We start from the raw sequence: 20,041 nt of genomic DNA on the forward strand, positions 1-20,041 counted from the left end.
TTCTGCCTCGCTGAAATAGTTTCTCTCCTTTGTTTTGACAGCTTGTTATGGGATACTATCTTGTTTCCCTTAACATAAGCAACAAAGAGGATAAAATGTTGTCTCCCTCTGCCCAATAGAGTTTTTATATTTTAGTGAGAGAAGATTAATTGTTAATCTGATTCTTTGTTCTATGGGGTCACTGTATCACCCGGGACTACTTTTTCCAGATAAATGAAAAGGTATATTTGAGGAAATCAGCAGGGTTTTCTTGAGAAATCTTGACCTATACGTGTCTATAGAACCAAATGGGATGCGCCTGAGTGTGCCGAGAGAATTGGCAGATGTCATTGCGAGGCTGTTCTCGGCTAGATTTGCCAAGCTGTGGATATTGGGAAGGTTGGAGGTTGGGGGAGGTGGGACCACATTGCCCAGAGAGGTTGTGGAATCTCTGTCTTGGGAATTTTTCTGACCCAGCTACCCACAGACCTAAGCAACCTGGTCAGAATTCAATGTTTATCCTGTTTTAAGGAGGATGTTGGACTTAGATCCCATACTAAGGTCCCCTCCGACCTGTAAGATTTTAAGATAACAGATTTGTACATATTTGAAATGTCTATGGGAAGATGTTGGATTTTTTTCCTCACTCCTGAGGTAATCGTGGTTTATTTTGTAACTTCTCTCTACCAATAATGAAAAAATTGAAGCAAAACACAGAACTATTAAAACATGTTACTGCCTCAAAATTTTGGTTTATCTACTTGTCTTTTGGAGAATCTTTTGGGTGTGGGTGTTTTGGTTTTCCCCGCCGCCCCCACTTACTGGTTCATTTAAGCAAAGGAAGATCTTGTGTTGTCTCAGATTTCTCTGATTTATAAAAGCCATATGTATACAGGGATATCTAAATGCAGATTAGGTACAAAACAAGCTTTGAAGGAACAAGGGAATGAATACATAACTGTGGATTTGATAAAGTACTCTCCTTTCTTCCCTTTACAAGGGCTGAGAGATCATCTATCAGCAATCTTCTGTTAAGAGAATTATGAAGACTCCAGTGTTTGTGGTTTTAATGTTACACCATGCTGTAAGACACACTACCATATTTGCTGACTTTCAGAACAAAAAACTAAAGATATTTTGAGTTGCAGAAGCCAGACACTAGCTAGAGATGTAACAGGTTCCTACAGTATGTATGTAAAAGGTGGAATAAATGCATATACTCTACAGTCCTTGCTGACTGATAATCAGTAGAAATTTGCCCAATGCAATGTATGAGCTATCAAGATTTCATCCGTAAGTTGCTGGAGGAAGGGGAAAAAGTCTTGGGCATCGGGGGAGTAAAGAGAAGCTGTGTTTCAGAAAGTGTGAATTTTAGGATCTTGACTGAGTAACATGCCTTCTGCTAATTTTGAGAACCTTGTTAATGTTTCCCTTTCACTAGCCTTGGATCAGATAGCTATTTCTAAGCTCTCCAAACTATTGATTAAAAATACCTTCACTTCATATGCCTGCATTACCCTGGCGGCTAAATGCATTACAGATTTGTAGCTGTCATCACTGTTCACTCTTATTTCCTCCTGTGATACAGACAGTTCCCATGGCTGTGTTACAATATGTGACCTCAGGGGTTCCCTACCTTTCTGCATTTCAAAAGGTTTCGTTCCATTTTTGTGTGTATTTTCTTTGCTCTAAAAACTATATTCACAGTATCTTTAAATCTTGTTTTGCTTACTTTTAGAGGATTATCGGTGTTACTGTCTAAAATCTTGCCTGAAGCTGTATTTTTGTATCTGTTTACGAAGCTCTTGTAATACTTCATATTTTTCCCCTCTGAACAAACACTTTATGTTCATTGCAGAACCAAGGAACTAACCTCTACATTGATCAATTTGAAAAAGAAATGCCTGAGGCAGTGCGAAAAATATTTCATGAGGTTGAAAGCCAGCTATGCAAAGGAGTTTGATGGTGTAATATTTCTGTACCATGATACAGTGCAAAAGGCATTAAAGGACAAAAGATAAATATTTCAAAGTGAATTTGCAATGTATTTCAAATCACATTAGGAAATGAAGGAAATTCTGTTATGTGTATGCATATTGGAGCAGAGAAAAATACCCATTGCTTTTTTTTTTTAATTAAATGCTCAGTTTAAGTTTTACATTCATCTTGTCAGCTGCATAAATGTTGAATCTTTTATTACTGTTATGTGGAAAACCTGATGAAATTACTGAAAGTTCATTGTATTGACAGGGTGATTTTTAAGTAATAATCTGAGAAGCTGCTGAGGAAAGGGAATATTCATTAAGCTGTTGCAGTGTTGCCATTTATAGTAGAGCACAGTAGATACACATATCCGTCGTGTATCCCTGGATATGTATCTTCTTGCTCCCTTGGGGAGTTGCTAAATATCTTCAGGATACTTGCAACTTCCCCCAAGGCTTCTTTTTTTTTTTTCCTTTTTTCTGTCCTGTCATGCTGCCTTAGCCACTTGCCCATGGATCTATGGAGATGGCTAAATAGTTGGAAAAGCAAAGCAAAGCATGGAGATCTGTACCATATATGCCTCTACTTCTCCTGATTATTTTGCCAAAATTTCCTTTCTTCACTTTTTCCTGCCAGAATCCTGATGAGTGCTTCTAAAAATACAGAGAACAAGAAAGTTTCTGCAGCAAATTTTGAAGAATTAAACCAAGGCTTCTTTTTTTTCCTTCCTTTTTTCTGTCCTGTCATGCTGCCTTAGCCACTTGCCCATGGATCTATGGAGATGGCTAAATAGTTGGAAAAGCAAAGCAAAGCATGGAGATCTGTACCATATATGCCTCTACTTCTCCTGATTATTTTGCCAAAATTTCCTTTCTTCACTTTTTCCTGCCAGAATCCTGATGAGTGCTTCTAAAAATACAGAGAACAAGAAAGTTTCTGCAGCAAATTTTGAAGAATTAAACCTGGATGGCTTTAATGTAGAAAGGTAAATATTAATGCACTGACAGTGAATAGTTGCTTTCATCATATGTACATTGAAGAAGTGCAGATTGGTCTCCTTTCACACTGCTCCAAAACCATACCCCCTTTTATAAAGTAGATATGAGAGTTTTCTAATGGTTTAAAGTAGAGAGATATGCTTTGATCAAATGCCGTCCCCAGTACGGTGCAGTAAAGATGGTTAAAACAACACATTGTTCATGAAGGGAGGGTTTGGAAGGGCAGCCAGCGCTGCCTTTGAGTTACCAAGCACTGCTGTGTGTCAGTTCCTTGAGGCATTCTTTTAAGAGTGCCTAGTTCACTGGCTAAGACAGAAAAGAAATGGCTGGTTGAGTCATAGCTGCTGGTATCCTTTAACCAGACCACCTTATCGAGAACTATTTCTGATAGTCCACAGGTTATTACAGCAGCTGTACCAGATGAATTCTAGGAGAATGCCCTCTGTAAAGCTAGTTTTGCATCTGATATTACTACTGGCTATCTGGTTGTAAGCGGTTTTATAATAGATTTCATAAGAAAGAAAGGACTTGCATGTTGGTGATGTAACTGTTCTGGCAACTTTGGCAACAGCTGTCTTGATGCAGAGTTTCTATGAATTCTGTGAATTATTAAAGTAGTATAACTTTCTCCTCAGCATTTTCTTTTCCTTTTGGAAGGCCTAAACTCTGTAGCTTTCTATGGGAGTAGGGACTCTCTCAACTCTCAGAAAGCCCTCACAGGGAACAACTCTGAATCAAAAAAGCAGCAGTCAAAACTTTCCTTGTTCTCACTAGACATTTGCAATCCAGTTGTGTAGTGCTCTCTGCAGTTTTATTAATAGAATGAGAGAAATTGACATCAAGGGTTTTGAATGTTTGCCTTTGGAGCATCAGCTTGGATCACAGGTAGTTGGAATGTGTATAAAAACAGTCCTGGGCTACATAATAGATCCTTAAGGATCTTGCTTTTTTGCTATTTGCTGTTTCAAGTCAAGCTACTAATTTTACTTATCAGTAAGATGTCATTTGGATGCCATGTCTTCTATACCATAGGAAGTAATTTTCAGTGTCTGCTACAAAGTCAAGCTTTTTGAAAAGCTTGATATGAATTCAAAAGCTTGAATTCAGTTCTGAATTTAATCAGTGCATGAGACTGATTAATATTAGCATATTATTGATAAAAACATCTTAAATGCAGAAATGGTAGAGTGAAAACATATTATTGGCTTCTCTGAATCTTACATTCTATAATATGTTTATTATATATATAATTACATATATATTCTTACATTATGTATGTATTTTCATATTCCATTTAGAAATGTGACTGTCCCAATGAACATGAAGCATAAAAAAAAAAAAAGAAATAAGCATTCAGATAAGCAATGCAGCAAAAAATGAAGTACCATTTTTTTTCTCACAGACTGGTTAGTGCGTTTCTAGGTAACAAAATGTTTGTTGGAGTTTCTAGAACACCAGAAATTGTAGACCGGCATTCATATCACGTGATACACAGAAAGTGTCTAATATTCAGAAAAGACACAGGTGTAATTGGGTATGATTTTAAATAAAGGGTTTTCCCCACAGTTATTTTAATTACCTTATAAGCTAATCAAAAAATCCTATATACTGCTCTAGAGAGAGATTTCCTGTGATGTTTTAGGCAGTGATTCTGCTCATGGTCCAGAAGAGAAGACTTGAAAACCTGAAAAGCATATCCCCACAGTTATTTTAATTACCTTATAAGCTAATCAAAAAATCCTATATACTGCTCTAGAGAGAGATTTCCTGTGATGTTTTAGGCAGTGATTCTGCTCATGGTCCAGAAGAGAAGACTTGAAAACCTGAAAAGCATACTGTTTGATTCATTACATCATTATTATTATTATTATTATTATTATTATTATTAAATATTACTATTACTATTATTATTTCTAGCTCAGCAGCTCTAGTGATCTTGGAGGTGGTTAGTGAATGTGATATCCTAGTTTAATTAAGAGAATGTCAATAACATGTAAATACTCATATTATCTTGGGCATACTTGCTAACTGATTGCACCAGATTTTAGAGGCTCTGTATGTGGGGGCAGACCTTCTGTCTATGGCTTCTTGCATCTTCCCAAATACTCCAATTCCTGGACGAAGTTGGTAGAGCTCTGTCAGAAGTCTGTCATGGTTATATTGAAAGTTGACAGAAGTTGAGTTACTTCAAGTGCACCTGCTGCGGTCTCAGTGAAGCAAAGTTTCTCATCAAAGCTGCTTTGTTAAAACATTTCATGTTGGGGGTTTCCATTTGAGTATCATCTGTTATTGTATATGTGATACTTTTAGAGTGCAAGGACCCTTCAGATATGTGATTCTGTTACATGATGGTGTCAGTTCTGTACAACATAGCATTATAAAGAAAGCAAGGAAGAATGGTATGAAAGGCAGATAGAAAAATAGTATACATGCCATTACAGATGTGACTCAAAACACTTTCAAATTTAAATGTTTGCCATGTTACTCAGCTACTGTTTTGTGGGTCGTTGTGGGTATTGCTTCCCTAGGGATTTGTTGAGGCACTTGAAATAACGCAAGATAATTCTTGGCACTGCTGGGGTTTGTTAAAGTTGGTACCATCTCATACATGATGTTTCTGCTAGTCAAAAACAAACATGTATTGGGTGACTGACTTCATGAAAACTCCTAAAACTGACTAAGTGCCACATCTTCTCCTGAATTTCAGTGAAGGCTCCAATGCAAGAAACAAAAGGGGCGTAGGTTGCCATTTGCCTACAGCATGAAAGTCCCCTCCTGCCAAACCATTGTGCTTTGTTATATAAAAAACATTGTTCCTGCTGTGTCACTTATGCCAAATGTTCCCTGTGGCTGAGCACGCGGGCTCTAACTACCTTCTCACAATTGCATCAGAGCAAATGAGCTGTGACACTGCTTGCCTATTTTTAAATAAGCTCAACGTTGTCCATCTAATGAAATGCTAAAGCATACTCTGCCTGTGGGAAATGCAGGCTTTGCATGGAAGAACAGTTAGAGAGAAAGTTTGTGTGTTTTGTATGTAAAGAAACAAAACAAAACCCAAAACCACTGTGTGTGTTCTGAATGTTGCAATAAACAGCCACTGTTTAACTTAAGTAAATCCTGAGCTGCTAATTTTTAGTTAGAATGGGTGGCATTGATAATCTTGAAGAATTATGTATTGACTGCGATAAATGTGTTAACCACATTTAGGGGGCACTTCTGGAATTGTAAGCATGGAAGTTCCTGTTGTACATGGAAGTAACTTCTTACCTTTGTAATGGGAGTGTATGGCTGTGCTGTGGGTAGTAGATTAATGAATATATGAAGATTGGAAGATCATCACTGTTTTTATGTAAATCTAGTTTGCTTGATTGACATGGTATCCCATTTAAATGAATAATGAAATTTAATTAAGAGAAGCTCTGGCTTCTATTTAATTTAATGTTTAATGATTTTTTTGACTTCTATACTGAAGTCTGGGTTTTGGCTGCTTGAGATCACTTCCTTATTCTTCTGCAGGTTTGGCAACTGCTTATTTTGTTTTTACATTTTTTTCATTAATCTTTTTACTTTATTTGAAAGTCTACTGATAATCTGTCATAGAGTATGAGCTTATTTCTCTCCCTGAGTGCAGAACCACGCTAACTGATTAAAGGGCTACTTTTTGGCTGTAACTGATGCAGCTGACTGACATGCATGGGATCAGTTTGTAATAGCATCATAGGGTTTTCAGAGTGCTTCGCAGAAGGTGATGCAATCATCATAGTTATGTGCCGGTTATATTTGTGCTGGTTATATATCTTGTTTTAGGATACTGCCTCAATTGGTGGTCATTTTTATCTGTAGAGAAAAAGATGCAAAACTGATGTTGGATCAGTAACTGCCCTTAAATTTTGTTATGTTAGAAAAAAAGCATGTTGCAGTAAACAAAATAAAGTTTAGGTTTTTTTTTTAAATTGATCTAATAGGTGCCCTTTTTAGAGCTTTACGGATAGAAATTACAAGAGCAGTAACAAATTCTCACATGCACAAATATTTAAGCTTCATATAGTTTTTTTTATGTTAATAAGTCAAAGCATATATAAAATAAATGAGATGACTGCAAGTCTCCCAAAAAGTCAGGTCAGAGCTGGCAATAGAAAGTGTTTCTCCCATATGCCCATTGTGAGGAAAGTTTTGTAGAATAGCATAGTTTTGCAGAATTACAAAAAAGAAGGACTGAGCGATATGGGAAAGCAAATGTAGAGAACCCAACCTTTTTGTGGGCTAGCGTAGGCTAAATTACTTCGTGACAAGGAGTAATTATTGAAAGACTCATACCACCATAAAGAAATTCCATATTACAGGCCCATTAAGTGACCAGCATTAGAGCTTTGGGATAAATTGTTTAAAGTGTTTGTAATCATCTAAAATGATGTGGATATGGGTGGGTTGAAGTTGAACGCAGACAAGAAGGGGCTGCATGCCAGAGTATGTGTCCTGGAAGTTGGCCATGGCAAGAATGTCGCAAGCAGAGATAGAAACAATCCCTTAGAACAGTTAAGTCAACAGTAGCAGCCCGTTCTCATTGATCACTTGATGTTTAGAGAAAATTTTCCAGATTTTTTCAGGTTTTCAGATGGGTAGATTCATATTGTTATATTGAGAGTAATTAAAGCTGTGGTGTGACAGCTATACAATCTAAGATGGGGAGGCTTTTATATGTTCTGCATATAACAGATAATTTTTAAAATTGTTGCACAATTGACTTGCATTCCTGCCTGTCCCACTTGCATGCATTATTTAGGCAGCTGTATGAAATAATTTATGGGGAGTCTTTGGCCTGCGAAAATTAGACATGCATTTTAAAAATCAGACACTTGATGTGCAGTGTGCTTCTCAAATGTGCCACTGCTCTCTTATTAGTACTACAGCTAGATAGAAAGCTTCATTGATAAAGCTTTGTGTAATGGGGTGTGAAGCAGATGCCAGGGCTAAGGGTGAAAATGCAACAGGTCAGGCCTGAGATGATAATCGCACTTCTCAGCTCATTAGCACCTTTAATCCAAGAGGCACTGAGCATTTTAAACTTTAATTAAATTTTGTAATATTTATGTGAGCTGTGAGTGCAGTACCATTTCTGCTTTTTGTAGGGAAGAAACCAAAGGAGAAAAAGGTTAACAAAGTAACCCAGTGAGCTGCTGACCAAGCCAGAAAGAAGTCTTTTACTCCCACTGTTCTTTTAAGAACTAGTCCAGTTGCTTTCAGCATGTGTCTGGAGACCACAGAAGAAAGTGGTATTAGTGCCCTGTTTCAAAACAGACTGTGACTGGTAAACAAGAAAACTAAGCGCATTCCTCTTAGGCTTTAGTTCACTTGATAGGACCCTTTTTTTCTGTCAGAAAATATTTTGGGGTTTGGAAACTGAGAAAAGTTGAGGAACAGTGAAGTAACCTATCTCCAAATATATTCTGGCAAAGTTAGCCTGGATGAAAGAGAGTAGAGATTTCTGAAGACAAAGGGTGAAACTGGCAGGAGAAGCCACGGATGAGGCACATAGCAAATCTGAGAGGGTATGTGGATAATGAGAGCTGCCATAAGGAGAGCAGTGGAGCACTGGAGGAGCTGGTTTCTCTAGCAAGATGTCTGAATTTATAATCGGAACATCTGTGGAGATTCTAATCCCCAACTGTAGCCCTTACTTATTAACAACTGGAAGTGCTTTTCTCTTGAGTCCTCCCTGCCAAACCTCCAGCCGCTGGTAATTCTTGGATTCGGGAAACTTAGATTTCACAATAGTGAGAAGTAAATAAATGAAAAGAATTAAACTGGAAAAAATGGCTGGTTTGGCAAGCTCAGATAGGCTTTTGTTGTTTCTCCTAAAAAAATTCCTTTGGTTATAAGAAGGAAAGGGAGAACAGACAAGTGCAGATACTTTGGTTGGTTTGTTTGCTTGAAGATCTAATTTAAATTGTTCTCTGTGTTTTGAGATGCAAAATGTGACATTTGAATGGATCAAGTACAAATGGTATGAATGGTACAAGGACAAAGAAGAGTTTGATGGCTGGGCAGAAGTTCAGCAGGCTTTTTTCTTAAATTTAAAAAATAAAAAGTTAATTATTGACCTGCTAGTCTGTTTTGAAATTTGCCTATCTGAACGTGAAAATGCAGCTGTAGTATTGGCGAAGTGAAAAAGAACGGAATAGGAAAGTAGAATCATAGAATAGTTTGGGTTGGAAGGGACCTCTAAAGGCCATCTAGTCCACCCCCCCTGCCGTGGGCAGGGACATCTTCAACTAAATCAGGCTGCTCAGAGCCCCATCCAACCTGACCTTGAATGTTTCCAGGGATGGGGCATCCACCACCTCTCAGGGCAACCTGTGCCAGTGCTTCACCACCCTCAGCGTAAAAAATTTCTTCCTTATAGCTAGTCTAAATCTACCCCCCTTTAGTTTAAAGCCATTCCCTCTTGTCCTGTCGCAACAGGCCCTGCTAAAAAGTTTGCCCCCATCTTTCTTGTAAGCCCCCTTTAAGTACTGACAGGCTGCAATAAGGTCTCCCCGAAGCCTTCTCTTCTCCAGGCTGAACAACCCCAACTCTCTCAGCCTTTCTTCATAGGAGAGGTGTTCCATCCCCCTCATCATTTTTGTGGCCCTCCTCTGGACCCGCTCCAACAGGTCCATGTCTTTCCTGTGCTGAGGGCTCCAGAGCTGGACGCAGCACTCCAGGTGGGGTCTCACCAGAGCAGAGCAGAGGGGCAGAATCACCTCCCTTGCCCTGCTGGCCACGCTTCTTTTGATGCGGCCCAGGATACGATTGGCCTTCTGGGCTGCGAGCGCACATTGCTGGCTCATGTCCAGCTTTTCATCCACCAGTACCCCCAAGTCCTTCTCGGCAGGGCTGCTCTCAATCCCCTCATCCCCCAGCCTCTATTGATACTGGGGCTGCCCCAACCCAGGTGCAGGACCTTGCACTTGGCCTTGTTAAACCTCATGAGGTTCACAGGGGCCCTTTTCCCTTCTATAAGTAGAAGTACTTTTCCCTTCTATAAACAGCTGCTCTTACTCCTCTGTAATCAAAAGCTAACATCAGCTTGAGTTTTTTTTCTAGCTGTGGGGTTTTCCTAATGGATTTTTCCTGATAAACTGTAGATGTGATTTCTTATGCCAGAATAAAGGATGTGTATTCCTGTTTAGTTAATCTATTAGACTACCTTCCCTTCTCTCTTACGCTTTTAAGGGTTATCGAATATAAACCTAATTTTTCAGTCCCATGATAATGAATCAAGCATGTCCTATTCCAGCCTAAAGCAAACTGTTAAGAAATAAGTATGTGGGAGAGGGTGCTAATTGAAAGAGCAAACACTTTGTAGGTAACCTTATTTTGAACTGAATTCTTTTATCTAATTTAGCCTGCTTCTGCAAAAGCTCTTTTCCCATGAAGACAACCCCTAAAATATAAACCATTCAATATTAACAGGTCTGCCTATTATTAAGAATCTAGGGGAGTTTTGTCCTAGGTCAGGGTAGAATTAAGGAGACTTTGGAGAACATGAACCTATTCTAGTTTAACTGCAGACCTAACCGTGATGCATTATGTTAATCAAAATGTGTGTGTACGTGGTATTTGAAAGCAGATGCTGGTTGCTCTGTCTGTCTTTCAAGCTATCCAGGTGCAAATTGGAACTGTGCAGCCATGCTTAAGATAATGCTGGTCCTGAGTTTTATAGGAAGCCTTACTTGAGCTGAGGCTTAGGACTTGGCTAAACTGGAAACACCATTTCTAGCTGGCGCAGCACCTGGGTGAAAGTGCTGCGTTCTGCTCTCTTACTCTGATCTACTCTCACTGTAGTGTAGGCTTGAGTATCAATAGATGGGGTCCTTCTCCTGTCTTCCAACTCATTAGTTTTCTTGTGAATTATAAACAGTTACCAGTTTTGTTCTCAGCACATACATGTTGGACCTATTGACGGTCATTTGAGTTTCATCCTTCTCCTATTTATGTGCCTTGTATCTGAAACTGTTCACCATTACAAGGACAAAACATGTTTTTAAGCACCATATAAAATTTTCATATTTGCTTTCAATTTTGTTCTGATTCATACATGATTGACTTGACTTTCATGGAGCTCTTGTTCTCTGAGGATGAACAGAAGTATATGCACTGGGTGGTTTTGGTTTGTTTTTTTTTTCTTAATTGTAACTTGTTCATTGCATTTAAAATGATAGTGACCAAAAAACTGGAAGAATATTGTCCTGTAATTCCAGTGTTTTATTCAAATAGGTGTTATTTCTGGTTGGTTCTTAAAATAGCACAACTCATTGTGAAAAATCTTAGGTCCAAAATTCACTTGCAATCTAAATTGAGGGATATTATTGTGTACTCTATAAGGTAAAATCAAATGCAGTTGGTGTTGCATAAATTTCCATTATTGGGTACGTTAAAAATATTGCCAGTAGCTGATAAAGGATTTGCTAGTTTTCCATCTTTTTGTTGCTTGTGAAATGTACAGTTTCTTCTCAGACTAGTATACTTTAATGCAAAGGAATTTATGCACACTCAGAGTTTTTATTTGATCTCAGCTACTCTTAACGGGAAAATCACAGCTTTAGAGACCAGCATTTTGTGTGTTCATCAGTTATTCAGTAGCGCTCTGTCCAGCTTGAGAAGAGCTTCAAAAGCTACAAAAGGATTTCACTAGGTATTAAAATTTCACTTAGTATCTTACTATCTCACTTATCTTTCTTAGTATCTTACTTATCTTGGTATCTTACTTAGGATCTCTAGAATCACCCTAAGTATTAGTATTGCACTTAAAAAAATGTTAGATATGTCCTGCCATGCAAAGTCATATTAAAACAAGTATTCTTGTTTGGTTACTTAATCATAGAACGGAATCATAGATTAAAATTTCACTTAGTATCTTACTATCTCACTTATCTTTCTTAGTATCTTACTTATCTTGGTATCTTACTTAGGATCTCTAGAATCACCCTAAGTATTAGTATTGCACTTAAAAAAATGTTAGATATGTCCTGCCATGCAAAGTCATATTAAAACAAGTATTCTTGTTTGGTTACTTAATCATAGAACGGAATCATAGGATGGTTTGGGTTGGAAGTGACCTTTAAAGATCATCTAGTTCCCACCCCCCTGCTGTGGGCAAGGACATGTTCAGTCCCATCATGAAGGAAAGGAAAATACCAAAGCTTCTAATAAAAGCCATTGTTAAGAATATATAAAAATGAAAGAGATGTACATTTGAAAGTGTTTACTGTAAGAGGTTCTGAATTTGCAATTTTTTCTGATGCATCTTCTTTCACTTCCATAAAGGCGAATAAAAGTGTAGCTTTTAAAGGGAGAAATCTCAAGAGATAGTGAAGATCTTTAACAGATAAAAGTTTAATTCACAGAATTCTTGTTTTAAACATGTCTAATAGTCAAACCCAAAAGTTTTACGGTAAAATCCCCCTCTTCAAAAGATGCATGAATTATAATTTGCACTTTTAGAAATCGGAGTTGTTAAGGTCTGAAAGGAATTAAATTATCCTCAACTTACATTGCTTGGAATGTAGAAAATGTCCTTTCTACTGTAAAAGAATCATATAGATTTTCTTTTTTATTTTTTCTGCCTATATTAAGACACATGCACAATATTTTTCCTTTATCTACTACAAGAGATGTGTGTATTATATGTTTGGGCCAAAAAAATTTATCTTGTGGGCGGCAGTAGTGTTAACACACTGGGCTACCACATAGGAGCTGTGGATATTGTGAGAAGGGGTAGATAAACTGAAACAAGATGAAGGAAATAAGTGTACTAAACCAAGAGAAGAGAAATGGGTGGAGGGTAAAGAGAGAATAAATGGTAGATGCTGAAAAACACCAGGAGATGCAAAGAAGGGAAAGAAAATTTGAAATAAAGAGCAGTATAAGCAAAAATACAAGTAATGAAGCAAATTTTGAGTTAAGATCTTGGTAAAATCATTGAGTTGATGTTTGATGTCAAACATTTCAATAAAAGGATAAGAAACCTTATGCAATTCCTTTGCTGCTGTTAAATTGAAAGCTTTAGGAAAAAGAACTCTGTAATGGTTCTTCTGAATTTTAGATCACTCTCGTTCTTTAGAGCAGAACATTATTTCTGTAAGTAACATGTGTTTTCCAATTCTGACTTTGGTACCTTAATTTCTACAAGAAACATCAGTTTTGCATGACTGGAATTTGGGAATGACTGTTTTTATTGATACAATCAGTAAAGCTTGTCTCGTGTATTTTCCAGAAGTGTTTGCTTCAGTGACTATTTCAATTGAGTGAATATATTTTTCTTAATTTAAGGGCAACTGATTTCATTTAACAGAAGAATAGTTACGCTAAGTATTTCAGACTTTCCTTGAAAAGAAAGCTTTAGTTCGTTCTTTCAGCTAATAATGTGGTAGCTGATAATCTGAACTGATACTACTGTCCTAGTAAAATTTATTTTTAAATTACTGCATCAATTAAGAAAATAATTTAGCTACAAGTTTGACAATAATGCTGTAATGTTGTGCATCCTTTGGGTAGATTTGATTTATTGTTGTAAGAATAAATGAAAATGAATGTGATCTAGTAATATTCTGTAGAATTCCACTGCTGTTTTTCACATGCCAGCTGATAAGGTGAAAATAAGCATCTTCCCAGAAAAAATATGTTGTAGTATTCCAAGAAGCAAACAATTTATTTATAATCACAATGATTCAGAGCATTTAGAAAAGTTTCAAAACATTCCTTAGTAGATGCACATGAATCAAAAGCATGTTCAGATGGATTATAACTAGTGTTGGGTTAGGATGTTGGTGCATGTCATGAATTTAAACTGCATTTGTGAGTGAATAGTGTGCGTATGCTGTTCACAGTATGTACAGTTCAAATCAGTAACTGTTTTCTGAACCAAAACTTAGATTTTTCTAGCATAAAACTGTTTTGGTTTTTTTGTATCAGTGTGATAGTTATCAGATAGTATTTCAGATATTCTCCCCCCTCCCCTTTTTTCAAAGAAACACAGCAACTTTTACCACATTTTTGCAGTTACTCTTACCAGAAATGCAGTTACGGAATTGGGTTGGGAAATGTTCTAGGAGTCTAGGTCAGTTTCTGCTTTGATATTGTGGGGCTGAGTTTGTCAAGAGAATGATTCTGTTCCCCTGTTTGTTATTTACTTTTCATAATTTATTTGTGTTTAAAAAATAAAAGTGAAAATTGCTAAGTGGCATATATGGAGAATAGGCATCGCATCTTTTTAGGAAAGATACCATCCCATCTAACATGCTTATGTTCCCAAATCCTGTTTTTGTTTAAAGTTTAGCTTTTGGATGTGTTCAGGGAAGGACTCCTGGATTACTTGCACATACCTTTCTTGCAGCAAAAGTCAGTATTAGTTGAAGGTGTAGAAGGAGTACCAAGATAAGTTTGTCCCTCTGCTGCTGCTGGGTGTTAAATGTAAATTATGGGATATTGCCATTGCTTATTAAGAGCTAGATGGTAAGCTCCAGTCCTGCTCATGTACAGCAGACTGTTGAAAATTCAATTTAATTGCCACTCGGTCTCCAGCAACAGAGGCAGTTTTGAAATAAAGGAGTCGGGAATTATGCTAAAGAAGTTAACCTCTTTTTCAGTGACTTTTTAATAATTCCAATGAAAAATTAAAGAATCCAGATTGTGAACAAATTCTTCACTTGTTAACACTCTCGTCCGTTGTTAGTGAGCTACTTTGAGAACTTATCTGAAAATTATTTTTTTCCTTCTTTCTGCTTTGAAAGGGCTTTGTTGTTTAAGCTTTTTATAATTAATCTTTAATTAATCTTTAAGCTTTTCAGAAATAGAATTGAACACAATATTGTGACTCCACCTACTGCTCCTATTATCTTCTTCAATATTTCTAAAAAGGTGGGTTTGTTTTTTTTTTTTAGGTCTATTTCCTGGAACTGCATTTTAAATCAAATTATGTTGGCCTCCCTGTCAACTTTTAGTTTATACTGTCTTAGCAGTGGGTATGTAGCAGTAATTGTTAATGGTTTCATTGCTTTTATGTCTCTCCTTTTCAAGAACACAGGAAAAAAATATTTCTGGACCTGTGGTTGTCACTATTTCATGACTGATTCTTTCTTTCCCTTCTCCTTTTTCTTCATGTGGGAAATACATCTTATTTTCAGAGCACATCTGTCATTCTTCTTTTTGAACACAGAACTGAAGAAAAAATTATATATCAGGCAATGTGGTGAAATACATATATGCAGACATAGCAAAAAATTTACTGCAGATGAACACAAAATCCAGTCAGGCGTTTGTTTAGCAAACAAACTTTTCAATTTTATCCTTTACAGCTTTCAGATTCACACAAGTAGTATTTCGTGTGTTGTGTTGTGTTGTGTCCCCGTCCCCCCCCCAAGAATTATATTTAAAAGTGAAGACTAATGGGAAAGGGCCATGTTTTCCTTGTAAACTGTGTATACGCCTAGAGTCCTTTCTCAACCAAATTGCTGTCCTTGTCCTTTATCTGACCAGCTCTTTGCATTTTTTAAATTGCCCAGCCTTTTTCTATGACTTGAATAGACTGTACAGTTTTCAGAACGTGGATCATTTAGTTTCCTGTGCCTTGTACGTTTGTGTTGCTACATAAGGGATATACTGCTATGACTAGCTATCTTGCTGGAGGACAAGATGGGGACAGGGTAGAAAGATAGAAATTTCTGGTACAGGAACTAGCAGATAAGGTGGTGGAGATGAAAGATCTACAGTCTACCCCAGGCTCTCTATTTTCAGAGCCATAGAAGGCCCCTCCTTATATGACAATGCATCTAAATGCAAAGATCTCAGATGTTTTTCCTTCACTCTGTGTGAATGTCTGTGTACATGTGCGAAGGCTGGTTGAAATAGTGTTGTTGGTGTGGTTTGGTTTTTTTTTATTTGCTCTATCCTGTGTACTGACTTTGGATGAGAAAGGGCACTGCACCAATGGTAGAGTCATCAGTGTTCCCTGGTCGGTAGCTCTGTGATTCTACCAATTACTCAAGATGATGCTTCAGTGATATAAAATGGAATGTAAATTCTTAATTATTATTTCTCTTGCTGGCACTATTTTTAGTGCAGCGACTGAGTTATTCACAAAGAACCTTGAATCCCAGTAGACAATGGATTTTCTTCAGGGTGTGCTGTATATGAACAGAATACAATAATGTTGTGTGTTTGTTTTGAAGGTGCCTGGATATTTTACAGAAGTAGGTAAAAGTGTTAAATTCTCAAGAATCAACTGATTGATTATTGCCTGGTATCTTTCTGTTAGACGTAGGTTGTTTCTGCCTGCTTGCGTCTAACACTTAATGGCTTTATGGGAATTATGTGCATGCAGTTGAAGGCAAAATCTGGACCTGTTATGTTTTTCTCATTTCTGCAATACGTTTAATGAATGTTGCCAATGAATGGCTCTGTTTTGGGAGTATGCTTGTATTTTTACCTCTTGGGTTTGTGTTCCCAAAAGACTAAACAAAGCTGTTAAAGTAGCGTATGAAGTATGTAAATTAAAGCCAATAAGTATTTATGATATATTCTAGGAGACTATTTCTACTAGATAGTTGCTTCTATGATTAAGTCTAATTTGGGACCTGTATTGGAGAGAGCTAAGCCACTTTTTTGTTCTCTGGATTCTGGTACTACATACCAGTCTGTATATACATCTACATCCAGCTACTGAAGGATGCAGATTTTGAGTGGTGGATAGTGAATTCAGCTGGCAGTTGCACGTGTCAGAAATTTGTATAGCTGCAGGTTAGTCCAGCTACGCTTGCAGACAGCTTGTAGGGGGATCATTAGTTGTACATTTGTACTTAATGTGAATGTTCTTGTGCTAAACTGGGACAATCTGCATAAATAATCCTGGAAAAACATGCTTTTTTCCTTTATTGTGTTGCTTTGCCTGTTGTGATTGTAAGTCCAGCAGGAAGCCCATACAATACAGTAAGATTATTGCTCAATAAAGTGTTTTGGATTTTTCTTTCAGTGATACTATATTTTTAAGCTATAAAGTAACATCAGGAAAAATAGAAATACAAATATTTTTCCTTTTAGTTCTGTGAAGGGATCATTCACTGTGCCTCAAAGAGAAGCAGGAAAAAAACCATTCAGCAATGTTGATACAGTCTTTCAGCGTATATCCACATCTGGTGGTCAAAAGGTTAATGTGTTTGAGGAAAAAATAATCAGTGTGGAGGATTCAGTTGTTTTAAAACAGTGCACTTCATAAGCAAAACTCTATGCCCTTGACAGAATTTTCCACAGAGTGGAAAAATGAATTTGATGGTATGAGTTCTAGCTGAAGCTTACAACATATCAAAAGTTGTTAATTTCTGTTTTAAAAGGTGGCTTCTTCTTCATTCTTTCCACACACTAAACTCTTAACTGATCTAGTCAAATTTCTACATACTATTTACACATGCATAAACATTTTCGCCTACAAATTTCCTAGGCAGATTTACAAATGGGAATTCTGTTCCTGCTCTACCCATCTCAGCCTCTGAAAAAGCATGGGAACTTGAACATACATACAAGCAACTGTTGTTGTACTTAGCAATATAGACTGTGAATCTTATTGCAGTCGTCATGCTTTAAAAAAAAAAAATCTTGAGGAAGGAGATGCCTCTTACTTGTCATAGTTTACCATCCTAGGAATGTAAAGTTGGAGGAGATCTTACATCGTCATTTGCTTTGAGATAGTTTTTGTATGCCCATACTATCTCTGACAGATGCTTAATCAAGGTGATCTTTAACAATCCAACAGTGAAGAGGAAGGAGGAAGCTTTGAACAAATCAGGTAGTTTGACCAGTGCCTTAATTTCTCTATCTGCAGTCATCTGCCTGTCTTTATGTATTTAATAAATTATTAGAGTGAATGCAGTAATGCTTGAAAAGAGGGGTACCCTTGTACAGGGTCCCAGCCACTGGTCTCACATTCTACTTCATGGAGGAAAGTCTTTTGTAACAACTAGGTCCTATTGCTGCGTTTCTCTTTCAAATCCAGGGAGCTACAGTAACTTGTGCTGTTTCTAACCAAGATGCATCTTTGGAACCTTTTGTTCCTTCTGTCATCTTTCATTCTCCTACCACTCCAGACAGTTGTAATGCATTTATGGCTTCTTCCAACGCAATAGCTGTACTATAGCCTATCTCCAAGAGTGACACTGTTTCCCTATTCGTTTTTGGATACAGTTCAAAATTACACTTCTTGTGATTGGAACTCTGTTTTTTTTATTTCGGTCCAATTTACAGATTCCCTCACTTTCTCTTTCTTTCTGTAATTCTCTTTGAGCTTTCTCTCCTAGTCTATCACTACATCCTCTTTGTCTGTGCTTGTCATTTCCCAACTGTATTGCAAAAGGGAAGGAAGGTAAGCCTTTATACACCTCTGTATCACAATATCTTCACCTTCTTGAGTGTCTAATCTGAAAACTTACACTGTAGGATCATGACTTGATGCAAGGAAGTTCTTGGCATTTGATCTTATTTATTTTGGAGCATGCTTCTCTCTGATACTTTGGACATATCACATAGCAGCGCTCTCTACTTGTTTGTAAAATGTTTACTATTTACCTAGCTCAAAAGGATATAGAATGAATTGTGATGTCTCATTACTTTGCGATGGCTGCTTTAAAAATGAAGGACTATGTAATTTGAGTTATCACAAGCTAGATTTTGCTATATATCCTACCACTAAGTAGAGCTTTACCTTCCAAATAATCACACAAGCAGACTTCTAATGTAATATGGCTTAGCATACAGACTAAGGACAAGTGATTCAGGATCAAATTGTAAAGCTCAAGATCTAGCTTGACTATTCCTAATATCAAAGCACCTAATTTTTAAATAGAATTCTCCAGTAGTATTTTAATATGATGCTTTCACTGTTATGTAGAATATAAAAAATGGATTGTTTAGTTACATCCAAAAATGTAATGAGCTCTGTGTTAGGTGAATGATTTTTCTTTGGTTAGGGCTGACTGGTGAGGCAAGCCTGGGAGGACTTGAATTTTCTTAGTGTGATTAAAAACGGTAACCAAGCAATTCCACTGGCAACAGTCATGTGGGACACATCACTTGAAACTAACCTCAGGCTGTTACTTTTTGGATCTTTTCAACAGAAAATGGGAGATTAGGAGAAACAGCTCCTTTAAATTGCTTGCTTTTTTACACAGTTTTTACCTTTTCCAAATAATCTTCTTGCTGCTGCCTCCAGCTAGGCAGCTTCCCGAGATGTGCACCAACTTTATGGAGGTCAAAATAATTTGAAAGGAAGAAATAATTTTAACAAGAGAGCTGGCTCTGAGTATGTAATTTAACTTGAACTAAAAACAGCATTCCGGAGTGAGAAGAATTGGCCCTTCCTATCTGAACAGCGTTGAGGTTGACAGAACATTTTGAATTATACCATCGCATCATTAATTCATTTGGAATACACTGTGCTTCACTGACATAACAGTGATCATAATAAATTCATCTAGTAATAATGTGCAGGGCATAGAGTGTCTTATATCCGCACACCCCCCACCTCACTGCCCCAAATGTATTTTTAGAGGTACTAGCTGCTTAAACAATGTTCAACTGCTGACAATCTGCCTTTTATATATATTCTTTTACCTAAGGGTAATAGACATGAGTTTGTGTTCTGTTTGTGTGCTTGTCTTCTTTGCAAGAAAGAAGTGTAAAACACCTTTCTCCCTCTTTGCCTGACCTTTTCTTTTGCCAGTGGAGCACAAGAAAACCACCTTTTTATGTTTCATGGAGTATTACAGACACAGTGTGACTGAAGGACTAATACTACATTTAATGGATATAAAATGAATGCCTGAAGCCCTAAATGTTTCCTAGTTCTTAACCAAAATTGTGCAAATTATATCTGATCAAAAGAGCAGAGAGTAAAAAATTTCTGAAATTGTAAGATTTATGGATCTTGGGTGTTCAAATATTAATTTGTTAGATTATTAATTAGGAAGGCTTTATATTAATATGTAACTTTTAATTTGAAAATCTGAGCCATCTAGAGTTGGATGAAATGACTTGCTTCATGTCTAAAA

General features: G+C 37.1%; 1 protein-coding gene across 1 annotated transcript in view; it reads left to right on the top strand.

The window, feature by feature from the left end:
* The first annotated feature begins 292 nt into the window (after positions 1 to 292).
* The window catches only part of LONP2 (lon peptidase 2, peroxisomal), a 122,067-nt gene continuing 102,318 nt past the window's right edge, over positions 293 to 20,041 (top strand). The window contains exons 1-2 of the mRNA XM_019471374.1: positions 293 to 378; positions 2,855 to 2,947. Of these exons, the coding sequence (XP_019326919.1) occupies positions 293 to 378; positions 2,855 to 2,947 (179 nt within the window). The remainder of the gene's footprint in view (positions 379 to 2,854; positions 2,948 to 20,041) is intronic.

This window comes from Aptenodytes forsteri, unplaced genomic scaffold, assembly GCF_000699145.1.
Source record: "Aptenodytes forsteri isolate BGI_AS27 unplaced genomic scaffold, ASM69914v1 Scaffold33, whole genome shotgun sequence".
NCBI lineage: Eukaryota > Metazoa > Chordata > Aves > Sphenisciformes > Spheniscidae > Aptenodytes > Aptenodytes forsteri.